This window comes from Hypanus sabinus, chromosome 29 (assembly GCF_030144855.1).
Source record: "Hypanus sabinus isolate sHypSab1 chromosome 29, sHypSab1.hap1, whole genome shotgun sequence".
Lineage (NCBI taxonomy): Eukaryota > Metazoa > Chordata > Chondrichthyes > Myliobatiformes > Dasyatidae > Hypanus > Hypanus sabinus.
In genome coordinates, this window is record NC_082734.1 from 12,394,349 (window position 1) to 12,420,027 (window position 25,679).

Consider the following 25,679-nt stretch of genomic DNA (forward strand, 5'->3'; position numbering starts at 1 on the left):
TTCTCCATCGTAATGTTCCAAGTTTCTTTATTTTTAACTGAAGCATCATACACAACAGATACATCTCGTGCCAGACAAAAATGAGCAACTGTTTGTAAATAACTGCCCTCCTGTTCAGCTTGGTGTGTCAGAACAATGACGATGGCTGTCACATAGTTCCCTCTCCTATCATACCATTTCATCTCTTCTCCCATCCTCCTCATCTCTCCTCTCTTTGTCTCCTTCCCACCTCTCCCCCAACGTTCCTGCCCGACTCACCTGCTAACCTCACCAGCAAGGACTCGCACTTTTCTCTCCTCACCCAGAACCCCCACCTTCGGCAGAGACCTCCTGTCGTCAACCAAGCCCCACCCCACCCCCAGCAACTGATCCTCAATATGCGTTAGTTCCTCCAGGAAACCTCTGCTAAGCCCTCCACTCAGGGAACACTCTGCATCCCCTTTCCTCACAGAACCTTCCTCCAGCTCTATCTTTCCTGGTTTCCCACCAAACACTCTCCACCCGGAACACCTACGTCCCCATCTCCTCCCCTACTAAATTCCCTTCATTCCCATGTCCTCACCCCTCCTTACCAATCACACACGCACGCACGCGCACCCGCGGTACACTTCCTTCCCCTGTCTCTCTCCACTACCTCTGTGTGACAGCTCTCCGCACATTGTGCTCTGGTTTCACCGTCCCGGAGGCTCAGCTCAGTTCAGCTGGTGAGTGGGCTGCAGAGGCCGACAGTCTCATCCATTACCTGGACCTCAAACATTTCTACCTGCGAAGGTAGATCGCCGGTCAAGTCCAGCTTCAGCTGCTTGTCTCGCAGCCGCTGGCCTCGTGCCCTCAGGATGGAGGAAATGCGGGCCCTCAGGCGGCTCTCCCGCTTCCTGCTCGCACGCAGATCCTTATTGACCTTCTCAAAGGCCTCCTTCAGGGCCTCCGCTCTCTTCTTCCAGACCAGCGGGCAGCCCACAGCGTAACTGTGCTCGGCAGAAACGTGAGCCGCTGGATTCAGGGATGCGCTGGGGATGCGTGCCATATACAGATCAATGGGAATGGGAGTCCTGACATTGTGTGGCTCTTCCTGGCAGCTGTCCGACACTTCAGTCAATGAGACGTCCTTGGAGGCTTCCTCAGAGCTTGCACTGTTGCTGAACTCCACCGGTTTTGCCTCCGTGTCCACCAGGTATATTACCGTGGGTGCCGAGGTCTCCAGCTCAGACTGGCTCGAGTAAAGCGGGACCTCGGTTAGCAACACTTTGTCCGGGCAGATGTTTCCATTCACGGTCTCCTGAGGAACGGAGTAATCCAGAACGTAGGCGGGAGCATCCGGGGAAATGCAGAAGCTCGTCTCCAGGCTGGGACTGGGATTCCCGAGATCCACATCAGGTAAGGCAACTTCGTTAGTGAGGCTGGGAGAGAGACAGGAGATGGGGTTTAATACAAGGGAAGCTTCACGGTGATATATCAGTGCCAACTTGCTCCCTTCCTGACACACAGACACGTCTCATCTATGCCCTTTCTCTGACGCACTCCTACAGCAAGAATTCATTGATATTCATCCAAAATGTTATCAGAGAAAACCCCAAATTCTGCCTCAAGTGACATCTATACTCAAACCACAATAGATACCATATGTAATATCATAACTGATCCAGTGGCAGTACAGTCATCATTATACAGCAAGGGAAACAGGCCCTTCGGCCCAACTGATCCATGCTGACCAAGATTCCCATCTAAGCTAACTGCATTTGCCCAAATTAGGCCCACATCTCTCGAAACCTTTCCTATCCACATACCTGTCCAACGTGTTAATTTTCTTGCCTCAACCACTTCCTCTGGCAGCTGATTCCGCACACTGACCACCATCTAGGTGAAAAGGTTGCCCCTCAGGCTCCCATCAAATCTCTCCCATCTTACTTTAAGCCTACAAACTGTCATTCTTGATCTCCCCACCTTGAGAATTTATTTTTTGACCTGTCCGTTACACCACTGTCATTAAGAGCAGCAATGAAGTTCGTCTACCTCTTTCTATACAAGGTTCTTCATCGCTGTTTCTGAAACAATTTCTTTTGAGCAGTCAGAGTTGTTAGTCCTCAGCTGAACCCCCGATCCTGGAGGACCGGTGGACCACTCTCAGTCTGGCCTCTACCCTTTAACCTGCTTGACATGGGTGACCCTACCAAGAGCCAAAGTAAAAGGCCCTGACGCCAACCAACATTGCCCTCTAGGTCATCGAGGCACGCAAGCCTCCAAACCCTACGACAAGGTTGCTGTCTTCTTGGAGGACCTTGGGAAAGAGTGTGCATTAACCCTACCTATGCCCCTCATGTCTCTATACACCTCTACAAGATCACCCCTTGTTTTCCTGTGTTCCAATGAATAAAGTCCCAGTCTGCTCAATCTCTCCACAACTCAGTCACTTGAGTCCTGGCAACATCCTCACAAGTTTCCTCCGCAGTTTTTCCAGCTTAATTACATCTTCCCTGTAGCACAGGGATTTCCAACCTGGGGTCCACAGACCCCTTAGTTAATGGTACGTGACCACGGCATAAAAAGGATTGAGAAACCCTGATCTGATAGAATGACCAAAGTTGGACACAATGTTCCAAATGTGGCCTCCCCAATGTGTTGTACAACTCAAACTTAACATCCCAACTACTACACTCAACATCCCAACTACTACATTCAATACCCTGACCAATGCCAGTGTGCCAAATGCCTTTTCCACCACTCTCTCCACCTGCAACACCACTTTCAGGGAACTTTTATATTTAGTTGTACAGTGAAGACTGTGCAGTCTCTATACTGACAACACCAACTTTCTAGTTGCTGCTTCTCAGCCACAAGAGACAGCAGGGAAGAACAGGACTCTGATTTCTGGTTAACAATCTGGTGTTGAAGCATTAGCCACTCACCATTCACTGGTAGCCACTGGCTCTGCTGCCTTTTCTCTGCTTGCCCTGGGCAATGCCACTTTTCCTCGGGGACTGGGTTGGAACAGTGTGGGGACAGCATCATCTCTCAGCCGGTGATAACCACTGCAAAACAGAAGGTAAACCATGAAACTCCGAAATGGAATGACACAGGTAAAGACATAATGCAATGGCATCGCCCTGCTGTAAGGAACCTGACTGAAAACAGAATGATTATCAGAATCAGGCTTACATGTGTTTTGTGGCAAGAATACACTAGAAGACATAAAAATTACTACAAGGTTCAAGATTGTTTCATGTCATTCCAGCACCCAGGGCGTGCCCTCTTCCCACTGTTAGCATCAGGAAGGAGGTACAGAAGCCTGAAGGCACACACTCAGCAATTCAGGAACAGCTTCTTCACCTCTGCCATCCGATTTCTGAACTGACATTGAACCCATGGACAATATCTCATTTAAATAAATATCTGTTTTTGCACTATTTTTAATCTATTTAATATATGTATATATTTACTGTACTCTATTTACCTTTTCTCAATATTATCATGTGTTGCATATGCCGCAAAGTTAACAAATTTCACAACACATGCCGGTGATAATAAACCTGATTCTGATTCATTTCCAGTACATAAGTTTAAAAGAGAACAAAATAATTGTTGTTCTGATGCAGCATATAAAAATACAAGATATAAGATAAAGAATATAATAATAAAAAATACAATAAATATAAATATATGTTAGCTTATATTCATGGATTGATTATATGTATGTAAAAGTTTTGCTAGGAACAGGAGTGTCTGTACATAAGGGAACTCTGATAAAGTATGTTGATAGGAATGTGGAGGGGTGGGTTAGTGGGTGGAGGTGTTGTCCAGCTTTACAGCTTGGGGAAAGTAGCTGATTTTGAGTCTAGTGGTCCTGGCTATGTCCTACGGGGATGCTACATAGCCTCATCCCAGTGGGAGTGAGACAAACGGTCCATGAGCAGGGTGGCTGGGATCCTCCATGATGTCACTGGCCTTTTCCCGGCATGTATGTCCTTGTTGGCAGGTAGGCTGATGACAGTGTTGCGGTGGGCAGTTTTGACTATCTGCCACAGCGCAGTTTCTGCACGATGGAGTAATGCAGCTTGTTATAAAGCTCTCTACTGTTCACCTTTAGGAGGTCATGAATATTGACGTGCACAGTTCAGCCAGCTTCTTCGGAAAGTAGAGGAGTTGTTGAGCGTGCTCAATTGTGTCTGATTTGTCCTAGGACTATGAGAGGTTGTGTGAGATGTGCACTGCCTGGAGTTTGAAACTGCTCAGTTTCCACTGCTGTGCCTCCAATGTTCAAAGTAAGTTTATTGTCAGAGTACATGTGTCACCTGAGATTTGTTTTCTTGCGGGCATATTCAGTAAATTCAAGAAATATAATAGAATCCATGAAAGATCACAGCTAACAGGATGGATGAATAACCAATATGCAAAAGAAAAAAAGAGAAATATAATAATAAATAAACATTAAATATCAAGAACATGAGATGAAAAGTCCTTGAAAGTGAGTCCGCTGGTTGTGAGAACAGTTCAGTGACGGGGTGGGTGAAATTAAGTGACATTATTTCCTGTTTCAAGAGCCTGATGGTTGAAGGATAATAACTGTTTCTGAGCAACACGTATAACACGCTGGAGGAACTCAGCAGGGGCAGCATCCGTGGAAACAAGCAGTCAACGTTTTGGGCTAAGACCCTTCGTCAGGACTCACAAAGGGTCTCGGCCCGAAACGTTGACTGCTTGTTTCCACAGATGCTGCCTGACCTGCTGAGTTCCTCCAGCGTGTTGTACGTGTTGCTTTGACCCCAGCATCTGCAGTGCACTTTGTGTTAACTGTTTCTGAACCTGGTGGTGTGAGTCCTGAGGCTCTTGTACCTTCTTCCTGAATGGTCTGGGTAGTGGAGTAGTGGGGGTGTCCTTGACAAAGGATGTTGCTTTCTTGCAACAGCTCTTCATGTAGATGTGCTCAATGGTGGGGAGGGTTTTACCCGTGATATTCTGGGCTATATTCACAACCTTTCATAGGATTTTCCAGTCAAGGGCATTGCTGTTTCAATACAAGGCTGCAATGCAACCAGTCAATATACTCTCAAAGTATTAGGTGTCACGCCGAATCTTCGCTAACTTCTAAGGAAGTAGAGATGCTGCTATGCTTTCTTTGTAATTGTACTTACATGCTGAGCCCAGGACATAAAGAGGGTGTGAGTGGTGTGTTCTCTAGTCGATAACCATTTCCTTTGTCTTTTTGACATTGTGGAAGAGGCAATTTGACTGCCCCCAGACGTCGAGCTCTTCCGCCTCCTCTCAGTAGGCCGTCTCATTGTTGTTGGTGATGAGCCCCGCCACTGTCATATCATTAGTGAACCTGACAATGTGATTACCCGGCTGTTTGGCCACACAGTCATGTATGAGCAGGATGTACACGCACATAGCCCGGAGGGACACAGTAAAAGTAAGAACTAAATAATAAGTAAAATAGTGCAAAAATAGTGAGGTAGTATTCATGGACCATTCAAAAATTTGATGGCGGAGGGAAAGAAGTTACTCCTTAAATGTTGAGTGTGTGTCTTCAGGCTCTTGTACCTCCTCCCTTATGGCAGTGATGAGAGGAATGCATGTCCCAGATGATGAGATAACTGAAAATCAAAAGGAAGATTTGCAAGAGGCCAAGGATTCTGAAGGGCCAGGCTTGGAAGTCAGACATCAAAAACCAAGTAGGAGAGGTCAGTGGAGAGAATTGGAGTGAAGGAGAAAATAGAAATGGGGACAACTTCATTCCAGTACAGATGGGAAGAGGCAGGAGGAGCCAAAGATAGGCCAGGGAGAAAATCAGGCCAGCGTAGCTAAAGCGGGCTTCCTCTTTACCTGCGGAAGGAACAGAGTGTGCCTCCAGATCTGATAGTACCATCGGTGATAAGAGGCAGACGATGGGAACTAACACCGTACTGAAAGCTTGTAATTACTAACAAAATTCGAAAACTGGGCCAAGGTCTTGCAAGAGTGGGGCAAGGTGGAATGAAGTGCTCTTCTTTATAAAGTGGGAAAAACATACTACAGAGAAGAACAAAAAAAATGGAGCAACACACACAGAACACTGGAGGAGCTCAGCAGGTCAGGCAGCCTCTGTGGAAAAGAGTAAACCGTGTAAGTTTCGGGCTGAGACCCTCAATCAGGACTGGAAAGGAGTCAGTCTAAGAAGGTGGAGGGAGGGGAGGAGGAAGTACAAGGTGGCAGGTGAAACTGGAGGGGAGAGGGAGTGAAGTAAAGAGCTGGGGTTGATTAGTGAAAGAGATAAAAGGTTGGAAGAGAGGGAATCTGATAGGAGAGGGTAAAAGACCATGGAAGAAAGGGAAGGGGGAGGGGCACCAGAGGGAGACAATGGGCAGGTAAGGAGATGAGGTGAGAGAGGGAAATGGGAATGGTGAAGGAGAAAGGGACGTAATTACTGGAGGTTTACTCAATATTCATGCCATCAGGTTGGAAACCACCAAGGCAGAATTTAAGGAGGATTTAAGGCTCCTCCAAACTGAGGAGCAAAAAAAAAATCACCATCAGAAAAACGTAATGTGTCGATCTGCATCCACAGAGACAGTCTGGACCCTGAATTGGGACTATAAGGGAAAAGGAAAGTCTGCTGGTATATAGCATGATGGGTTGGGGATGGGATGGAGGCTGGGAGCCGATCGGTGGAACCAGATGGGGAAAGGATGAAGGACAGGTGGACCCATGTGGGTGGGGGAGGGGGGAAGGGGGAGGGGAGGCTGGGCATTTAGACAAAGGCTGGTAGGTGCAACCTGAAAGGGAAGTGGGAAGGGGAGTGTGTGTGGAGGTACAGTGAGGGTGGGAGAATCTCAAATTGGAATATTTAATGTTCATACCAATGGGTTATAAGCTAGCAAATTGGAATACGAGATGTTCTTCTTCTGGTCTGTGTTCAGCTTCTCCACAGTAATGGCGAAGGCAGAGGTGTGGGAATGGGAAGGAGTGTTTAAAGTGACTTGTGACTGGAGGCTGCCATCTCAAACTTGCATATACTATCATTCTTTAAACAAGTTTCAAGAAACACACTGATCTTCTCCTTTTGTTCACTTTTCCCACCCTCACTACCTCCTTAACACTGATGCACCAGTGTCCCTCTCGTTACTCACACAGCCTCGCCCTAAACCTCGACTTACAGCTTTTGGCTCGACAGATGCTGCCTGACCTGCTGAATTCTTCCCGTGGTCTGTTTTTCTTCCAGACTGTAGCATCGGCACTTTCTTTTACGACACACATGCATGTGACTAAACTGCTACTGCCATTTGCTGTGCACTCAATGATTACAAACCATTGGCTGTGGGAAATTGCAGAGACAAGCAGGTGTAACCGTTGTGGCCAGTGAAATAGCAGGGAAGGGATGGGTTTGAACCCATATCCTGTATTTTTAGCTGATGCTGCACCAGCGTTTCTGAAACACTTTCAGCACAGCCGCCCAGGAAAGCGCACTGGAGTACACCAGGAGTAGTGGGATGCAGTGTCCAAGCTGGGGTTGATGCTGCCCCAGTATTAGCTCAGCAGAAGACAAACCATGCAAAAGGCACAAGATGCTGGGGGAGCTCAGCAGGCTAGGCAGTGCCTACAAAAAAGAGTAAGCAGTCGACATTTCAGACCAAGGCCCCTTTGTCTGGACTGGTAAAAAAAGATGAGGAGTCAGACTAAGAAATTGGAGGGGGGAAGAGGAGGATGAAACCACGAGGGGTGAAGTAAAGAGCTGGGAAGTAGATTGGTGAAAGAGATAAAAGGTTGGAAGAGAGGCAATCTGATAGGAGGGGGTAAAAAAACCATGGAAGAAAGGGAAGGGGGAGGAACACCAGAGGGAGGTGATGGGCAGGTAAGGAGATAAAGTGAAGGGTGGGGGAATGGGAAATAGTGAAGGGTGGCGGGGGGGGGGGGCGGTCATTAACAGAAGCTTGAGAAATCGATATTCATGCCATCAAGTTAGAGGCTACCCAGATGGAATACAAGATGTTGATCCTCCAACCTGAGCATGGCTTCATCGTGGCAGCAGAGGAGGCCATGGGCTGACTGCGGGAGTACAAGGAAGATTCACCAGATTGATTCCTGGGATGGCAGGACTTTCATATGAAGAAAGACTGGATCAACTAGGCTTATATTCACTGGAATTTAGAAGATTGAGGGGGGGATCTTATTGAAATGTATAAAATTCTAAAGGGTTTGGACAGGCTAGCTGCAGGAAGATTGTTTCCGATGTTGGGGAAGTCCAGAACGAGGAGTCACAGTTTAAGGATAAAGGAGAAGCCTTTTAGGACCGAGATGAGGAAAAACTTCTTCACACAGAGAGTGGTGAATCTGTGGAATTCTCTGCCACAGGAAACAGTTGAGGCCGGTTCATTGGCTATATTTAAGAGGAAGTTAGATATGGCCCTTGTGGCTAAAGGGATCGGGGGTATGGAGAGAAAGCAGGTACAGGGTTCTGAGTTGGATGATCAGCCATGATCATACTGAATGGCGGTGCAGGCTCGAAGGGCTGAATGGCCTACTCCTGCACCTATTTTCTATGTTTCTATATCGCAATGGGAATGGGAAGTGGAATTAAAAATGTGTAGTCGCTAAGAGATCCTGCTTCTTCTGGTGGACAGCGTAGGTGCTTAGTGAAACGGTCTCTCAATCTGCACTGGGTCTTCCCAATATACAGGAGGCCACACTGGCAGCACTGGACACAGTAGATGACCCCAACAGGCTCACAGGTCGCCTCACCTGGCAGGACTGTTTGGGGCACTGAATGGTGGTGAGGGAGGAGGTGTAGGGGCAGGTGTTCCACTTGCAAGGAAAAGAACCAGGAGAGAGATCAGTGGGGAGGGATGAATGGACAAGGAAACAGATAGGGAGTGATCCCCGCGAAAAGCAGAAAGTGGGGGGGAGGAAGGGAAAGATGAGCTGGGTAGTGGGATCCCGCTGGAGATGGCAGAAGTTATGGAAAATTATGTGCTGGATGCAGAGGCAGGTGGGATAGCGGGGAGGATGGGGTTAGGGCAGACGTGTGTGAAATGGAAGAGATGTGGTTGAGGGCAGCATTAATTCTTCATTTAGAACCACAAAACAATAGAACATTACAGCACAGAAACGGGCATAGATAGAGCGAATGCAAGCAGGCTTTTTCCACTGAGGCTAAGGGAGAAAAAAACCAGAGGACATGGGTTAAGGGTGAAGGGGGAAAAGTTTAAAGGGAACATTAGTGGGGGCTTCTTCACACAGAGAGTGGTGGGAGTGTGGAATGAGCTGCCAGATGAAGTGGTAAATGCGGGCTCACTTTTAACATTTAAGGAAAAACTTGGACTATTTCATTGAAGGAGGAGGATATCTCCTTAGTTCTGGAATTAAAAATCTCATCCTGACAGCAGATGTGGCTGAGATTGAGGAATTGAGAGAAGGGGATGACATTTTTTTTTACAAGTAACAGGGAGGGAAGAGGTATGGTCCAGGTAGCTGTGAGAGTCTGTGGGTTTATAATAGACATCGGTGGATAAGCTGTCTCCAGAGATTGAGACAGAGAGACCGAGAAAGGGGAGGGAGGTGTCAGAAATGGACCAGGTAAATTTGAGGACAGGGTGGAAGTTGCAGGCAAAGTTGATAAAGTCAACGAGTTCTGCATGGGTGCAGGAAGCAACCCCAGTGCAGACGTCAATGTAGTGTAGGAAAAGTTGGGGAGCAATACTGTTGTAGGCTTAGAACACAGATTGTCCCACATAGCCAACAAACAGGCAGGCATTGCTGGGACCCATGCGAGTGCCCATGTTTGAAGGAACATGTTTACCCTTTTGTTTGAAGGAAGTAGGAGGGTCCGAAGGAGAAATTATTTAGAATGAGGACAAGTTCCATTCAGCAGAGGAGAGTGGGGATGAAGGGAACTGGTTGGGTCTGGTGTCCGGAAAGAAATGGGAGAACCTTGAGCCTTCCTGGTGGGAGATGGTGAAAATAAGGCGATCGGAGCCAGGGAACTTGAAATCACTGAAAGGATCAGGATCGTGTGAAATGTCACGGATTTAGGTAGGAAGGGTCTGAACTGGAGGGATAAAACTGAGTTGAGGTATGCAGATGTAAGTTCAGTGGGGCAGGAACAAGCAGAAACAATGGATCTACCTGGACAGGCGGGTTTGTGGAGCTTGGGTAGGAGGGAGAAAACTGGGAGGTGTGGCGTGAGGGAACTATGAGGTTGGTGGCAGTGGATGGGAGATCCCCAGAGTTAGTTGTCAGTGATGGTGTGGAGACAATGGCCTGGTGCCCCTTAGTGGGGTCCTGTTTGAGGGGTAAGAAAGAGGAGGTGTCTGACAGTTGTCACTGGGCATCAGCAAGATAGAAGAGTGGAGACAATCTAGTGTGTTCAGCTGCAGACTGCTGCAACATTCATGAACTCCAGGTCTTGGAATATTTTTTTCTGCATGACTGTATTTTACTGATACCTTGTATGTGCTATGTGTGCTTTGTGCTGTTGGTAATGTGTTTTGCACCTTGGCTCCAAAGTAACACTGCTTCGTTTGGCTGTATTAATGAATATTTGTTCAGAGGGGCAGAGCTAAGGATGATGGCACCTAACAGCAACTCCCTTGCTTGCATTAGCTCTATTTCTAGCTTTAGTATCTCTTTTTTCTCTTTTCAGGGTTCTTTTGAAGACCTTGACCTGGAGTCACATGCTGATTTAGGTTCTTTGCAGAAATGGGACCCACTCCCAGGGCCTCACGACCGGCCGGTTTTCGATATGCCGAGGATGCGGCCTGGAAGACGAGCGTGCTTTCAGGGTGCCGGATTTCCGGGGCTCTGGAGACGGGCGGATTCGAGGCCGGTGCCGCTGCCTGATATGGCGTGGAAGAACACGGAAGATCGAAAGCAGTGAGCTGGCTGCCGGCTGTGTGCTCAGAGACCCGCGATCTTTAGGCACAGAGCTTGGAAAAAGCAACGCAACTGACTTTTAACATCGTTAATCAGCGAGTTGTTTTGTTATGTCTCCCCTCTTGCTGTGAGACGGGGATACCTCCTTTTCCCTTATGTGAGTGCGAGTGAGAGAGAGCGAGCAAGCCTGTGGTACGTCGCATTACTGGGTGAACAAGTAGTCCTTGGGGTACTGTAAGTCTGTGTCTTTATTGATGCTTTGTTGCATGCTTGAGTGCTTGATGGGGAGCGCCTATGCTTTTTTGCTGGTGGGGGAGGGGGATCGTTGCTTGCTGCTGCTTACGCGTGGGAGGGGGGAGCTGGGGAGGCTTTGGGGTTCTAACATTTAACTGTCATTCATTCTTTGGGGCATTCCTCTGTTTTTGTGGATGTTTGTGAAGAAAAAGAATTTCAGGATGTATATTATAAACATTTCTCTGACATCAAATGTACCTACTGAATATTCCTGTAAGGTTGAATGAAGGTTGACATTGAATGCATGAGGGTCAGACACCTGAGCCGGTTGGGGAGAGAAGGGGGACTAGTTTACAGAGGATAAAGAAATGTTCAATATTTAGTTCTATTTGCACATTACCTCAGTCCGACAAGTTCAAAGCATTGTCTTTCAAAGTGTTTTGAACAGAAATAGACAAACTGTGAGGATGGCTTCCAGGGAACAGTCCCATCCGGGTTCTTACGACAACAGTTCAATAACCAGATCTCACGCTGACTTTTTCCCTTCTTTGGCAACCTGCAAAGATCAGAACAATTGAAAAACGATATGGCAACGGTGTCCAAGGTTGCAGGTATGCTCGGGATGGTGGGAAGGGCAAGGTGTGTAGGAGGAGCAGAGGTGTCTTGGTGCAGCTGTACTGACCTGTGAAAGGTGATGCCATTAATTCTTGAATCCTTTGTGTCCCTGGATCGGCAGCCTTCGGCAGAGCAGTGACGAGGCATGGCAGGCAGGTTGGGTGTAGCCTGAGACAGATCAAGTAAGATTTTAGTAATGTTTTGATCCACATTCCTCCCAGTTCTAAATACTGGACGTTAAAACAGGACAAAGAAACAAGGGAGGGAATTGAGATGAGACGGAGCACTCAAGGAAGGGAAACAATGACAGTGGGCAAGGTGAAGAGGGGTGGCTGAAGAAGATGGGGCAAGGAGAGGGAGGAAAAGAGAGGGGGAGGAGGGGACTGGGAGGTGGGGATGAGTGACCAAATGATCAAAGGGAGAGGGGAAGAGCCAGACAGCTGAGATTTGGGTGGTAACAGTGGGGCAGTTCATGGGGGGGGGGCTGGTTTTGGAAGGGAATGGGTGGCAGGGAGAGAATGGGTTTGGATGGGGAGCAAGGAGAAAGGGTGTAGAAGGAGGCTGGAAGGGTGATTGAGGATGTGGGGGAGGGGTTGCCAGGACGATTTCGTCTTCCCGTGCCCCCTACCCTTCTGTGACTTTTGCTCCTCCTCCGTCTCTACCCACCCCCGTCTTCCAAATCCCTTCTCCATTCTCCCGTGCCTCCTGGTCCCTCAGACAGCTTCCCCTCCCTTATGTAAACCTGCCTACACTCCCCACGTCCTACCACCACTGTCACCTTCTGCAGATCCTACCCGCAAATCCCTGCCCTTCCCTCCGCTTCTCATCCCCTCCCTCCCTGCCTGCGCGCTTTCTGCCTCACTCTGTCCAGTCCGACCTCACAAAAATGGCGGCCACGTTCAATCCGAATGACGTCATCGACAAATGACGTGCCCTCTACCTCGACCCCAGCGCGCACCTCCGACCAGCTGGCGGCATGTGCGGCTGAGTTGAGGGAGGGGCGCATGCGCAATTTGCGGAGACGGCGGCTGACCCAACCCACGCGGCACGTTGCGCGATCGCGTCATCGCATCCCTGCCCCCGTCGGGCTGAGAGGTTGTCGATCCCGGACGACAAGAGGTGAGCGGCACTGGTGGAGCCCCTGCGGTGCGGCACCCCTCGTGTGAGGGGTGGCGGGCCGCCCGCATCGGCGTAGCGGGGGTGTTCCTGTGGGAGGTCGCCATCGGGAGAGAGCGGAGTTCGTTGCTTTGCGGTTCAGGGGTCAATGGTGCTGGGCAGCGAGAATGGGCCGTGCTCGGATAGGTCAGCAGCAGTCACGTGATGCCTTCCCCATAGCCTGCTGTAAGATTTAAAGGACCAAGACCCACACCCGACAGCTGGCTGGCACAGTGAAATGGCCCGCAGTCTCTGCCCCTGATGCGGCCGCCGTAAATAGCCCATGGTCCCAGCGCAGCCTGCCTTCTCAGACGGGCAGGTGCGGCCTCATCAGAAACGCCACTTCAGATTTCCCAAATGAACTTCAGCTCTTGCATTCGAGTGCTTTCTATTCACAGTTGATATTTGAGCCAGCGATTGTTTGGATCCAATCTCTATTTCTGATTCAATAGAGTACTTTTAGAATTTCAGCTGACCTTTGTGATTGTACCCATTTCAAGCTTGATCGTGTACAAGGCTAGGCTTATTGTCTGACAGAATAGCGATCCATCGACCTGCATTAATAGAGCAATATATATTGATTAATGAAAATATTTTAATAGGAAATTGTATTTTAATGATGTATTAGAATATGGAGCCTTGGTTAAACAACATCTCAAATATTGCATAAGGTTTTGGTTTCAGTGTCTAATACAGATGTCATACAGGGAGTGTAATGAAGATTCATCAGTTTGATTCTTGTTATAGCTGTATTACAGTAAGAAATGAGCTTGACGAGATGAGATCTACACTCAGTGACCAATTTATTAGGTATAGCAGTGAAACCCAGTGTGTTCTGCTGCTGTGGCTCATCCACTTCAAGGCTCAACATGTTGTGCATTCAGAGGTGCTCTTCTTCACAGCGCTGTTGTAATGCGTGGTTATTTGAGTTCTGTCAACTTCCTGTCAGCTTGAACCAGCCTGGCCATTCTTCTCTGACCTCTCATTAACAAGGCATTTTTGCCCACAGAACTGACACTCACTGGATGTTTCTTTGTTTTTCGCACCATTCTTTGTAAGCTCTATAGACTGTAATGCATTAAAATCTCAGAAGATCAGCAGTTCCTGAGATACTCAAACCACCCCCTCTGGCACCAACTATCATTCCACGGTCAAAGTCACTTAGATCACACTAGTTCCCCATTCTGATGATTGGCTTGAACAACAAGTGAAACTCTTGATCATATCTGATACTCTTATGCATTGAGTTACTGCCAATATGATTGGCTGATTAGATATTTGCATTAATTAGCAGCTGTACCTAATAAAGTGTTCTTACTGCCCATTACGCTGTTGGTGTTTAGGGCAGCAATGAAGGTCCTCCATTTTCTGTCTGTTCAATGCTATCACACACAGTTAAAGAAGGATTCTTCATTGCTGTTTCTGTAACAATTTTTTGACCAGTCATGGTTGTTACCTGAGCTGAATCCCCAACCCTGGAGGAACAGTGAATCACTCTTAGTCTGGCCTCTACCCTTTGACCTGTTTGGCATGGGTGACCCTACCAAGAGCCAAAGTACAAGGCCCTGACTCCAGCCAACATAGCTCTCCGGGTCATTGAGGCACATAAGCCACAAGATTGTGGTCCTCTTGGAGAAATAAATGTCCACTGAGTGTAAATTCTCTGGGGTAGAATGGGAGAGAAACACATTGAAACTTACCAAATTCTCAGAAGGCTAAAAGAGGGATATGGGGAAGATCTCTCTCCTGGCTGAGGAGTCCTAGACTCAGAATATGAGGGTAAGCAATTTGGGACTAGGTTAAGGAGAAATTACTTCACTCAGGGAGGTGTCTTACCTGGATGGCTGTGGAGGTTCAGTCATTGCGTTCACTCTAAAGACCGATCAGTGGGTTTCTGGTTATTATGGAAATAGGATTATTTTGGAAAGCTGGAACTGAAGTAGGAGCTATGCCATGATCCTGATCAATGGCTGAGTAAACTTTAAGGACCAAATGGGCTCCTCTTAATTCTTGCATTATTATGGCAAGAATAGATTAAATAATGGAATTGTGGGAGAAGACATGTTTTGATTGAGGCTGAGCTGATCAGCAGAGGGAATATTTTATATGTAATGTCAGCAACTGTTAACCATTCAAATCATGTGTCACAGTTATGTCTTATTATTTGCAACACACTATTTAAAAATCTCATCAATATAAATAAAACTAGTTCACATATTATGGGACTCTGACTTTTCCCTGAAAGGGTAATTCAGTAATTAATAGGCTGCTGTCCTTACTACAGTCTCACATACAAGATTGTTCAATGTTATTTCCAGTACACAAGTGAAAAGGAGAACAAAAATAATTGTTACTCCGGGTCCGTGGAGTAATTTTAAGTTCCTGGGTGTCAATATGTCTGAGGATCTAACCTGGTCCCACACATCAATGCAGCTAAAAAGAAGCAAGACAGTGGGTATGTTTCATCAGGAGCCTGAGGAAATTTCATTTGTCACTTAATACACTTGAAAATGCCTACAGATCTACAGTGGAGAGATATTCTAACTGCTGCATCACTGTATGGTATGGGGCAGGTGCTACTGCACAGGATTAAAAGAAGCCACAGAAAGTTGCAAAATTAATCAGCTCCATCTTGGGTACCAGCCTCCATAGTATCCAAGACAACTTCAAGGAGTGGTGCTTCAGAAAGGTGGCATTCATTACTAAGAACCCCCATCACCCAGGACATGCTCTCTTCTCATTGTTACTGTCAGGGAGGAGGTACAGAAACATGAAGGTACACAGTAATTCAGGAACATCTTCCCCTCTGCCGTCGGATTTCTGAGTAGACATTGAACCCATGAACACTACCTCACTTTTATGATAGTAATACATGCAAACTGCTGGAGGAGCTCAGCAGGCCAGGCAGCATCCATGGAAAAGAGTCCAGTCGACGTTTCAGGCCGAGACCCTTCAGTAGGAAGTTTTATTATCATCTGTTTTTGCACTTGTTTTAACTTAACTATTTAATATACAGTACATATATATGTTTACTGTAATCAATTTTTTTTTATATATATAAAATCATGTATTGCATTGTAGTGTTGCTGCTAAGTTAGCAAATTTCACAACATATGCCAGTGATATTAAACCTAATTCTGATTCTGCAGCGTGTGGCCAGGTGGTAGCCTAGTGATCTGAATGTCGTGAGTTCGAGCCGCTGCCGAGGCAGCGTGTTGTGTCATTGAGCAAGGCACTTAACCACACACTGCTCCAGTCCACCCAGTTGAAAATGGGTACCGGCAAAATGCTGGGGGTTAACCTCTCAGTAGTCTGGCGTCCTATCCGGGGGGGGGGGGGGGGGTCTCGTACTCTCAGTCGCTTCACGCGACAGAAACAGGCATAAGCACCGGACTGATGAGCTTATAAGGCTCGGGACAGACTTTAAGTTTTGATTCTGCAGCACAAAAAAAATACAATAATATTAAGAACACAATAATAAAAAATACAATAAATATAATTACATAAGATAGCTTACATACATAAACAGATTATCTGTCTGTAAGGTGATACTAGACTCAGGAGTGTCTGTACATAAGGTGACTGATGGAAACGATAAAGTAGTGGTGATTGGGGGTGTGGAGAGGTGGGTTAGTGGGTGAAGGTGTTGATCAGCCTTACTGATTGGGGAAAGTAACTGTTTTTGAGTCTGGTGGTCCTGGTGTGGACACTACATAGCCTCCTCCCTGATGTGAGTGGGACAAACAGTCCCTAAGCAGGATGAATGGGATCCTTCATGATGTCACTGGTCCTTTTCCGGCACCTTTCTGTATATACGTCCTTGATGATGGGTAGCCTGGTGCCGATGATGTATTGGGCAGTTTTGACTATCCATTATGGAGCCTTGCTGTTAGGAACACTATGGCTTCTATACCACACAGTGATGCACCATGCTAGGATGCTCTGTTCTGCACATCTGTAGAAGGATGTGAGTATTGATGTGTATTGCCCAGCTCTCTTCAGCCTCCTCAGAAAGTACAGGTATTGCTGAGCTTTCTTGACTGTGTAAAATGTATTTCTGGGACAATAAGATTGTGCAAAATGTGCACTCCCAGGAGTTTGAAACTGCTGGATGTAAAGAAGTGTGTGAGCGGATGTGTCATCATGTGGTTCCATCAGTTAGTGTCCAGTATGGCAGGGATTGAGGTTCAAGAAGTGTCATTTCAGGCCATATCTCAATATAAACAATGGCCTTAAAGGTTTCGGCCATAATAAATGGGATATTGCTGATCCAAACAGCTTGGTGAGCTGGGAATGGTGGAGTTGGGGTGAGGTTTTTACTTAAGATGGGCAGTTTATCGAAGTGGTGATCAGCAAATTAAATTGAGATGCCTTGTGGGGTGAAGTTTGATTTGTTAATAGTTGATTTCAGGACTTGTTCTGTATCCAGCCTCTCTTTCCTTTGTGTGTCTCTCTCCCCACCTAGTTCACCTTTGCCCACTCCTTTCTCTATATCTACAGTCTCCCTTCCTATCTGCCCCACCACTGCCTCCCGTCCTCCCACCTCATGACTCTCTTCACTTGTGGGGAAGGTAGTGTTGAGTTTTTAGGTAAATGATCTTTGGAGAATATGAAGCTTTCACGCACTGAAAAGAAGGTGAAGAAGGAGCCTGTCATCACTTTTATAGAGTTCTTGGATGTTCACGTGAAAGGTCATGTGGAAGTACATGTCTAGTGCTGGGTGATGGGGGGGCAGTCTAGGTGGCTCATTTACGATAGGCAGAGAGTTACCAGTGGTAAATTTTCTGTGATTTCTATGGTTGTGTTTTGCAGGTTGAGTTCTGCAGTGTGACAGAGCAGAATGGCTGAGCAACTTCATAGCATCAACCTCCAGAATTTCAGCAGATCCCTTCTGGAAACATTGAACTCACAACGTCTGGGTGGCCATTTCTGCGATGTGACAGTGCGTATCCATAACACGGCTCTCCGAGCCCACCGCTGTGTCTTGGCTGCAGCTAGCCCGTTTTTCCATGACAAACTCTTGCTAGGTTACAGTGAGATTGAGGTCCCGCCTTTGGTCTCAGCCCAGACTCTGCGACGACTGGTTGATTTTATGTACAGTGGGTCACTGATGGTCTCCCACGTGGAAGCTCTACAGATCCTCACAGCAGCGAGTGTCCTTCAGATTAAAACCATCATTGATGAGTGTACACGAATTATTTCACAAAACGCCCCGCAAAAAGCTCAGGGGGACCAGTCATTAGCCAGTCAAAAGCTGGATCTTTCTGATGAGAAAGAAGCTGTCCTTTGCCAGACATCCGGTGACCAGATCCACAAGTTTCCCATGGGGTTCATTGAAACAACGTTGTCACCCCACTCAGCTGAGAGAGAATTTGACTTTGTTCAGGGATGCTCAAAGAACGCAGCCTCAACTGATAGCGGGTACAAAGCTGAAGAAATGCTCCCCACTCTGTGCAGGCAACAAACAGCAGCACGCCAGAAGGGAACAGGAGAGCAGGCCACGTCTGACCAGGAGAACCTGTCGCTCATGGACTCCAGTCGGAACAGTGAGGTGCGTGCACTTTGGTACAATGCTGCAGCCAACCAGCGACCCGAGGTGGGGCTGTTGCCACAAGGCAGTCACAGTCGCAAGCAGCGGCAGCCAATCAGACTCCAAATGGCTGATGGAAGTGAAGTGACCATCAAAGAGGAGGATGATGATCTTCTTTACTGTGGGGAGAACATCACTGCACAGACTGTCTCCAATCAAACCACAGAGCAGGTCAACCAGGGCGAACAGACTGAGGAAGTCCCCGAAGCAAATGCCTTTGACCCCAACCAGACTGCAGTGGGAGACCGAAGAGACTCTGGCAGTCATCTGAGTTTGAGCAACAAAGGGGAAGAGATGGAATTTTTCAATGCTAGTGACCTCTTACCGGATGAACTGAAGTCATTCTGGCAAGGAGAGAAAGAGGAGAAGGACACTGCCATACAGCAAAATCGCAAAATGGACTGCAAGTCACAGCTTGAGGCCTCATTCCCGCGGTCTTCAACATTTATACAAGACTTCCTTCCAGGTTCTACCATGCAATCCAACCTACGTAACCAGGGCTGCTCTGCACAATATGAAGTTCAAGGAGATGCCACCGTGGCCAGCACAACTACTCACCGCAATCTCTACCAAATTGGCCTTCCCCAGTCTCCTCACCTTCCAACGTTGGCCTCCACTTCCCAAACCTGTATGTCCAGCATTCCGGCTCAGACAACATGTCAGAATCCCCCGGTATTCCCAGATGGAGTCCAAGCAGTGCCAGCTCCAGCTCCAGCTCCAGCCAGCCAGGTTCCCAGTGAAGCTGAGCGGAAACCCTATGGATGCACACAATGTGGGAAGACTTTCAGCTCCAGACAGAACTATGCCAAGCACATGTTTGTTCACACAGGTAGGTTCAAAGTGATTGTTCCCTTTAATTTAAACTAAGTATTTTAGGTCCTCCTATAGAAATGTTATGCTCCAAGAGGACCACAACCTTGTCATTGGGTTTGGAGTCTTGTGTGCTTCAATGACCTGGATAGCTATGTAGGATGGAGTCAGGGCTTTATGCTTTGGCTCTTGGTGGGTCATTCATCCCAAACAGGTCAAAGGGTTGAGGACAGACTAAGAGTGGCCCACCGGTCCTCCAGGTTTGGGGGTCCAGCTCAGGGCAGACAACCCTGATGGTAAGATTGTTACAGAAACAGCAATGAAGAATCCGTCTACATCTGAGTGTGACGGTATTCCTGACTCTCCACCCAGGACTTGCATGACTGATAGTAGTGAAAACCACGAGGAAGCTACAGACACGATGAAGGAAGCCCTGAACACCGCCAGAGATGGAGGACCTTCATTCTTCCTGGAACGCCGGCAGTGTAATGGGCAGTTACATTCCACAGCACAGAAAGAAGCCAATCTTTATCCATGGCAGTTTTGTGTAGAGCAAGAATGTGTCTCACTTTGCTCCTCTTATCCCAGAGCCTTGCAATTCAGTTTCTCCCCCAAATGTTTAATTATTCCCTGTTTGACCTCTGTTTGTACCTTCCTCAAAGTTGGTTAATTAGTTAAAAAAAAAATAAAAACACAAAATGCTGGCAGAACTCAGCAGGCCAGACAGGAGACCTGACCTCCTGATAAAGGGTTTCGGCCCGAAACGTTGTGACTACCTCCTCCCATAGATGCTGTCTGGCCTGCTGAGTTCTGCTGGCATTTCGTGTTTTTATTTATTTCCAGCATCTGCAGATTCACTCGTGTTGCCTTTGGTTAATTAGTTACTGTTCATTACGCTGCCTGCTTTTAGGGCAACTATGAAGGTACTTCATCTCTGTTTGTCCTTGACCGTCTTCTCTATTGTGCCCCAGGTGCTATTCAGGATTCTCATTTCTGCATCTGCAGCGCAGCATCAAGTTGTCTTTGGTTTCCCGCATTTCCTCTGCCCTTCAGGGGTTCAGTGAATTGCTGTCTGAATTATGAAGTTGGCCTCTCTGCTGATACAGTCCAAAACCCAAATTTGGTCTTGGTCTTGGCAGTGTTCAGGGCTTCCTTCCATATTTATTTTACCTGTCTGGGTTGTTTGCCAGTCGAGGACCTGTGGGTCACTCTTAGCCTGGCCTCAATCCTTTGACCAGTTTGGCATGGGTAACTCTAACAAGAGTCAAAGCATAAAGACTTGAATCCAACCAACATAGCTCTCCAGATCATTGAGACACCCGAGCCTCCAAACCCTACGACAAGGTTTTGGTCCACTTGGAGGACCTTCCTCAAAGGTAGTGATCTAAATCATACTTAGCATTTTTAGAAAGAAACTATGTCCTTGCATCCCCCTGGGATTTTTTCACTGTAACTGTAAATCTGCAAATGCTTGTCCTTGAATTATCCACTAATAACAACAGCTTTTATTTCTGTTTATCCTGCCTAAGGCTGTCAACCAAAGCTCTCAACATTCAAAAACAACCTCAGTTTCTTCATCCTAACTTTGTTACTGAAATTCCTAACCTCTACAACTGTTAAACATTTTCTGCTGGATTTTCACATCCTTCTTATGGGAACCAGAAATGGACACAAGATTCCACTTGTAGCCCTAGTAATTTATCCCAACTTGGCAATCCATTTGTCACTATAGTAGGGGATATCATCAGTGCGCTGTTCACTTGTGGCATGTCCTCCAAATGCTCGGCCATTATATTCTTATCACATAGTTGATAGGTCATCATTACAGAAACTCATTTGTGATGTAGGGAGAGGATCTCGTTGACAGATGGCTGCGTGGCAAACTCTGTGCGTTGTCTAGAATTTTTGCTCGCATTGGCTTATAAATGGGATTGAGGTCTACATGTCTGTTTATAGAATTATTTCCAGGAGGCCACACTTCTAGGAATTCTCTAGCATGCCGCCATGACTTTCACTGATGCTCAGTCAAATTCAAGTTTCCGTAATAATGACCAGTCAACTAATTGATAAGTATATAATGGCCGAGCATTCCAAGGACACACCACAAGTGGACTGCACACTGATGGTGTCTCCTTGCATGATGACGGAATGTTTGCAAATAGATCAACCACCTGAGCTACACATTTTCCAAGTTATTTCCAAAGTTTATCCTAACATCCTTGCTTTTGTATTCCGTGTCTTTGATGTAACTACATTTACTTTGTTAATGCTCTCTCAGTAAGAACTGCCACTTTCAAGGATTTTTGTACTGTGTCCCTGGGTTCCTGAACACCATTTAAAAATGCCACACATTATAGTCTCTCCTCAATCTTTCTGCCAAACTCCATGGCCTTATACATTCCTGAGGAAGGGTCTCGGCCCAAAATATCGATTTCATCTCCATAGATGCTGCCTAACCTGCTGAGTTCCTCCAGATTTTTGCGTGTGTTGCCTTGCTTTATAGGCGTTGCTTCTCATTTGTCACCTGTGCACTTTACTTGAGCTCACTCTTAATCCCCTGAGTTCTGTGGCTTTTGCAGACTGAAATTTATCTAACTCAAAACCTTATCTAACTCAAAACAAAACAATGGTCCCAACACTGATTCTGGGGAACAGCAATGCTAACAATCCTCCATTCTGGAAAAAAATACAACTTATTTTAATTAATTCTATCACTATGCAATGTTATCAAGATTGGATTAAGTAATAAGTCTTAATGAATATTGGAAAATATAAAAATAAAACTCCTTCCCAACCTTTGTGACACAATTTTTAAAAATTCTTTCCTTGATCCTTGATGAGACCCAGGCTCCAAAGATAGCAACTATCATTGACATCCAGGTGCCACAAACACTGACTGAAGAGTTCCAAAGACACTAGCTAGAATTCAGTTCCACAATCACTGACTCTAGGTGACGGATTCCCCACGCACTGACTATCTTTGGTATACGGTGTTCAAAATTAGTGACTCTCACTTGAGGTAATATTCCACAGATGCTGACTCTCACTATGGTATAGGCTTCACTAACATCAGGATATTAGTCAACAGGCCATTGATCTGTTGGGTTCATTGGTCCACTGGATCACCTAACCTCTCTCAGTAATAACTAAAATGTGATTCATGTTGGGAACCCTACTACCGTGAGCAACTTAGGATGTGGCTCTGGGGAAATCCCTGTGACCTACCCTTTACCATGTGTTTTCTGTGAATTTGCATGGCAGCTGCATTAAATACTTGGTTCCAAAACTAAAGGAGGTAAACTTTAACACAGGTAGTTATCTCTGTAACATCTGCTGTGACCAAAGGGATCTGGGTAACCTGTGGACAGCTGTGCCTGTTACACTCAGCAGTAACGTGGGATTAGAAGGACAAAAATTCAAAGTAGATTTTATTACCAGAGTAGATGTATGTCGCCATATACAACCCTAAGATCCATTTTCCTGAGGGCATACTCTGCAAATCTATAGAATAGCAACTAAAGCAGGATCAAGTGCAGTAGACAACAAACTGTGCAAATGCAAATATAAATAAATAGCAATAGATAGCAAGAATGTGAAACAGCAAGATAGGGCATCCTTAAGGTGAGATCATTGGTTGTGGGAATATCTCAATGGATGGACAAGTGAGTGTAATTTGTTCAAGAGCCCGATGGTTGAGGGGTAGTAACTGTTCCTGAATCTGCTGGTTCAAGTCCTGAGGCACTCGTACCTTCTACCTGATGGCAGCAACAAGAAGAGAGCACAGCCTGGGTGGTGAGGATCTCTGATGATGGACCCTGCTTTTCTATGACTATGTTTCATGTAGATGTGTTCAATGGCTGGGAGGCCTTTACCCGTGATGTATGAAGAGATAACTGTTGGTGTTAGTAAATGGGGAGGAACGTGACTCTTCCAACATATGGTTCAAAGTGAGTACTGCACATGGTCAGTCCACCTTTGCAGTGTTCTCATGTTCTGAGTGTACAATGAATCCATTCGATGTTACTGAAAAGCAAAAGATGCTTGAAGCTTGAATGGCCAGAAGCACAGATGGAAATGTATGAAGAGTTCCCCAGTTTTCAGACTGAGGAATGAACAATGAAGTAAGAACCAGTGAATTTCTTAGGTGCCTGTAAGGAAAGCAACCAGTCACAAATGTTAAAGTGCCAACAATCAAGAGTCTTATTCAAAATATTGATTGGAATTATAGAAAGACCACAGTACAGTACCACCACTGCCAACTAGCATTGTGGTTAGCACAACGTTTTATAGTACGAGTGACCTGGCTGTTCAATTCCTGCCACAGCCTGTAAGGAATTCATATGTTCTCTGGTAACTGTGTTTTCTCCAGGTGCTCTGGTTTCCTCCCACAGACCAAAGATGTACCAGCTGGTAGGCTACCTGATCATTGTAAATTGTCCCATGAATAGGCTGGTGTTATATTGGGGGTTGTTGGGCAGCGTGGCTGAAGGATTGGAAGGGCCTATTTCACGCTATATCTCAATAAATAAATAAACTCTACCAGAGCAAATCATTAGTTTCAACCCCCAACTCCTCAAAAGATAAGCAGTCACTGGGGGAAGCACCTTGTTCTTTGAGCTAGTTGTGTGGGATCTTTTATATTCATCTAAAAGAGCAGACTGAACCTTGGTTTGGCAATTAATCTGAAAGACAGCATCTTCAAGGGTGCAGCAGAGTGGAGTGTTAGCCATTTTCTAAAATTTATTGAGATTCAGCGTGGAATAGGTCCTCCTGGCCCTTCAAGCCATGCTGCCCAACGACCCCCGGTATAACCCTAGCCTAATCACAGGGCAATTTACAGTGACCAATTAACCTACCAACCGGTGTATCTTTGTATTGTGGGAGGGACCCAGAGGTAGGAATTGAACCCCGGTCACTGGTAATGTAAAACATTGTGCGAAGTGTTATTTAAATCCATGAGCTCTTGACTTGAGTGAGAGAACTAACCAGTAATTTCTAGCATGAATTTTTTCTTATATAGCATGGAGTAGGCCCTTCTGGCCCTTTGAGCCATGCTGCCAGAAAACCCCAACCTAACCCTAGCCTATTCATGGGGAAACCAACTACCCTACTGTCCGGTACGTCTTCGGGCTGTGGGAGGAAACTGGAGCACCTGGAAAAAACACATGCGTTCACAGAGAGGACATACATGCTTAGTTCCCTCTGAGCTGTGTGGGTGCACAGCCACTTTGTAGACACACACAGTTGGAGTTTTCTTATGTATAATATTAATTTAAAGTACCACACAGTTTTCAGGCCATGTAAAAATTTCCTGCTGAGAGCAAAAGTTGGTTTACACAACTGTTTAAAACAAAAAGAACATTGCAGAGGACGCCGGGATTGAACTCCTAACTCTTGACATCCCGAGCTGTAATGGCGTCACACTAGCCGCTATGCCACCGTTATACTATGATACAAAGAGAATGTGTAATAGGTGGAACACAAGGAATGAAAGTAAATGTTTATGTAGAATAATAGATTCCTGTGAATAATCAAGTTCAATTCTGCAAATGCTTGAAGATGTCAGTTCCTTCAAATCAGTTGTCCGCATTTGTAACACTTTGCTCATTATTAATTTAGTTGCCATTACCAGCTCCTTGGCTGGTCTTGCAGTACTAATTGTGCAAATTCTCAGTATCTTCCCTCTCCTCTCTTGAAGGAATACATAAACTCAGGTCTGGTGTTCTGCCAAGTCACCATCGGTCCTTTAAGCGTAGTACTTAGTTGCAGGACATCTCTCGCCAGGCCTGACATTTGACCATTTCCCAGCTGTGATGGCCAGTAGTCAGCACAGGACCTGCCTGCCTCTTGGCCTCTCCCTAACCCTGGGGTTGATGATACTACCCTCGTGCAAAGGGGGATGAGAGGCAAACTTGATCGAGGTGTGTGAGGTGATAGAGGCATAGATAGAACAGCCAACACATTTCTCCCAGGCGGCAATGGCTTTTTACCAGAAGACATCTTTTTAAGGTCATTGGAGGAAAATTTATAGTTAGGTCTGTTTACACAGAGATTGGCGGGTGCCTGGAACACATTGCCCAGGGTCACGATAGAGTCTTATACCATAGGGACATGTAAGAGACTCTTAGAAGGCACATGGATGAAAGGATACAGGGTTATGTGCTGTGTAGGAGGGAAGTGTTACATTAACCTTGGAGCAGATTAAAAAGGTTGGCACACCACTGAGGGCCAAGGGGTCGGTACTCAACTATGTTCCATGTGCGTGCAGACTCTAGGGTAGGAAGGTTTGTGTGAATTTGTGGGCAGTTTGCCTCATTTTCACACCGTTGGTGTGTTAATGCAGCTTTCACTGCTGACTTAGTGGTTTTGATCGCTGTTATTTTGTGCAGTTGAAGTCTCTGATTTACTGACGTCTTTCCTCTCCCCACCTCCT

The 25,679-nt window shown here is 46.3% G+C and overlaps 2 protein-coding genes across 8 annotated transcripts in view; one reads left to right on the forward strand and one right to left on the reverse strand.

Moving 5' to 3' along the window:
* Positions 1 to 13,341, reverse strand: LOC132382995 (THAP domain-containing protein 7-like). 5 transcript variants are annotated; one of them, XM_059953653.1, is made up of 5 exons: positions 13,323 to 13,341; positions 11,759 to 11,859; positions 11,477 to 11,632; positions 2,907 to 3,029; positions 1 to 1,400 (listed from the first exon to the last, which is right to left on the reverse strand). In XM_059953653.1, the coding sequence occupies exons 1-5, from the start codon at positions 13,338 to 13,340 to the stop codon at positions 698 to 700; spliced, it is 1,101 nt and encodes a 366-aa protein (XP_059809636.1). In that variant the 5' UTR covers position 13,341; the 3' UTR covers positions 1 to 697. The 5 variants fall into 5 exon arrangements, with proteins under 5 accessions (XP_059809636.1, XP_059809638.1, XP_059809639.1 ...); XM_059953655.1 differs by lacking the exon at positions 13,323 to 13,341 and adding an exon at positions 12,569 to 12,587; XM_059953656.1 differs by lacking the exon at positions 13,323 to 13,341 and adding an exon at positions 12,554 to 12,562.
* LOC132382993 (zinc finger and BTB domain-containing protein 20-like) overlaps positions 12,714 to 25,679 on the forward strand; it is a 25,498-nt gene continuing 12,532 nt past the window's right edge. For 2 of the 3 annotated variants that reach the window (XM_059953650.1, XM_059953649.1), the window contains exons 1-2: positions 12,714 to 12,810; positions 17,659 to 19,265. In XM_059953650.1, the coding sequence (XP_059809633.1) occupies positions 17,687 to 19,265 (1,579 nt within the window). In that variant the 5' untranslated portion in view covers positions 12,714 to 12,810; positions 17,659 to 17,686. Of the gene's footprint in view, positions 12,811 to 17,658; positions 19,266 to 19,618; positions 25,678 to 25,679 lie in introns of those variants that run through there. The other variant, XM_059953651.1, reaches the window with a different exon arrangement.

What these genes read in the sequence shown, in the direction of transcription:
- LOC132382995 (XM_059953653.1), bottom strand. An exon ending in AATGGCATCACCTTTCACAG is followed by an intron (nt 11,633 to 11,758) that starts GTCAGTACAGCT and finishes TGATCTTTGCAG; the next exon opens with GTTGCCAAAGAAGGGAAAAA. An exon ending in CCAGTGGCTACCAGTGAATG is followed by an intron (nt 1,401 to 2,906) that starts GTGAGTGGCTAA and finishes TCTCTCTCCCAG; the next exon opens with CCTCACTAACGAAGTTGCCT.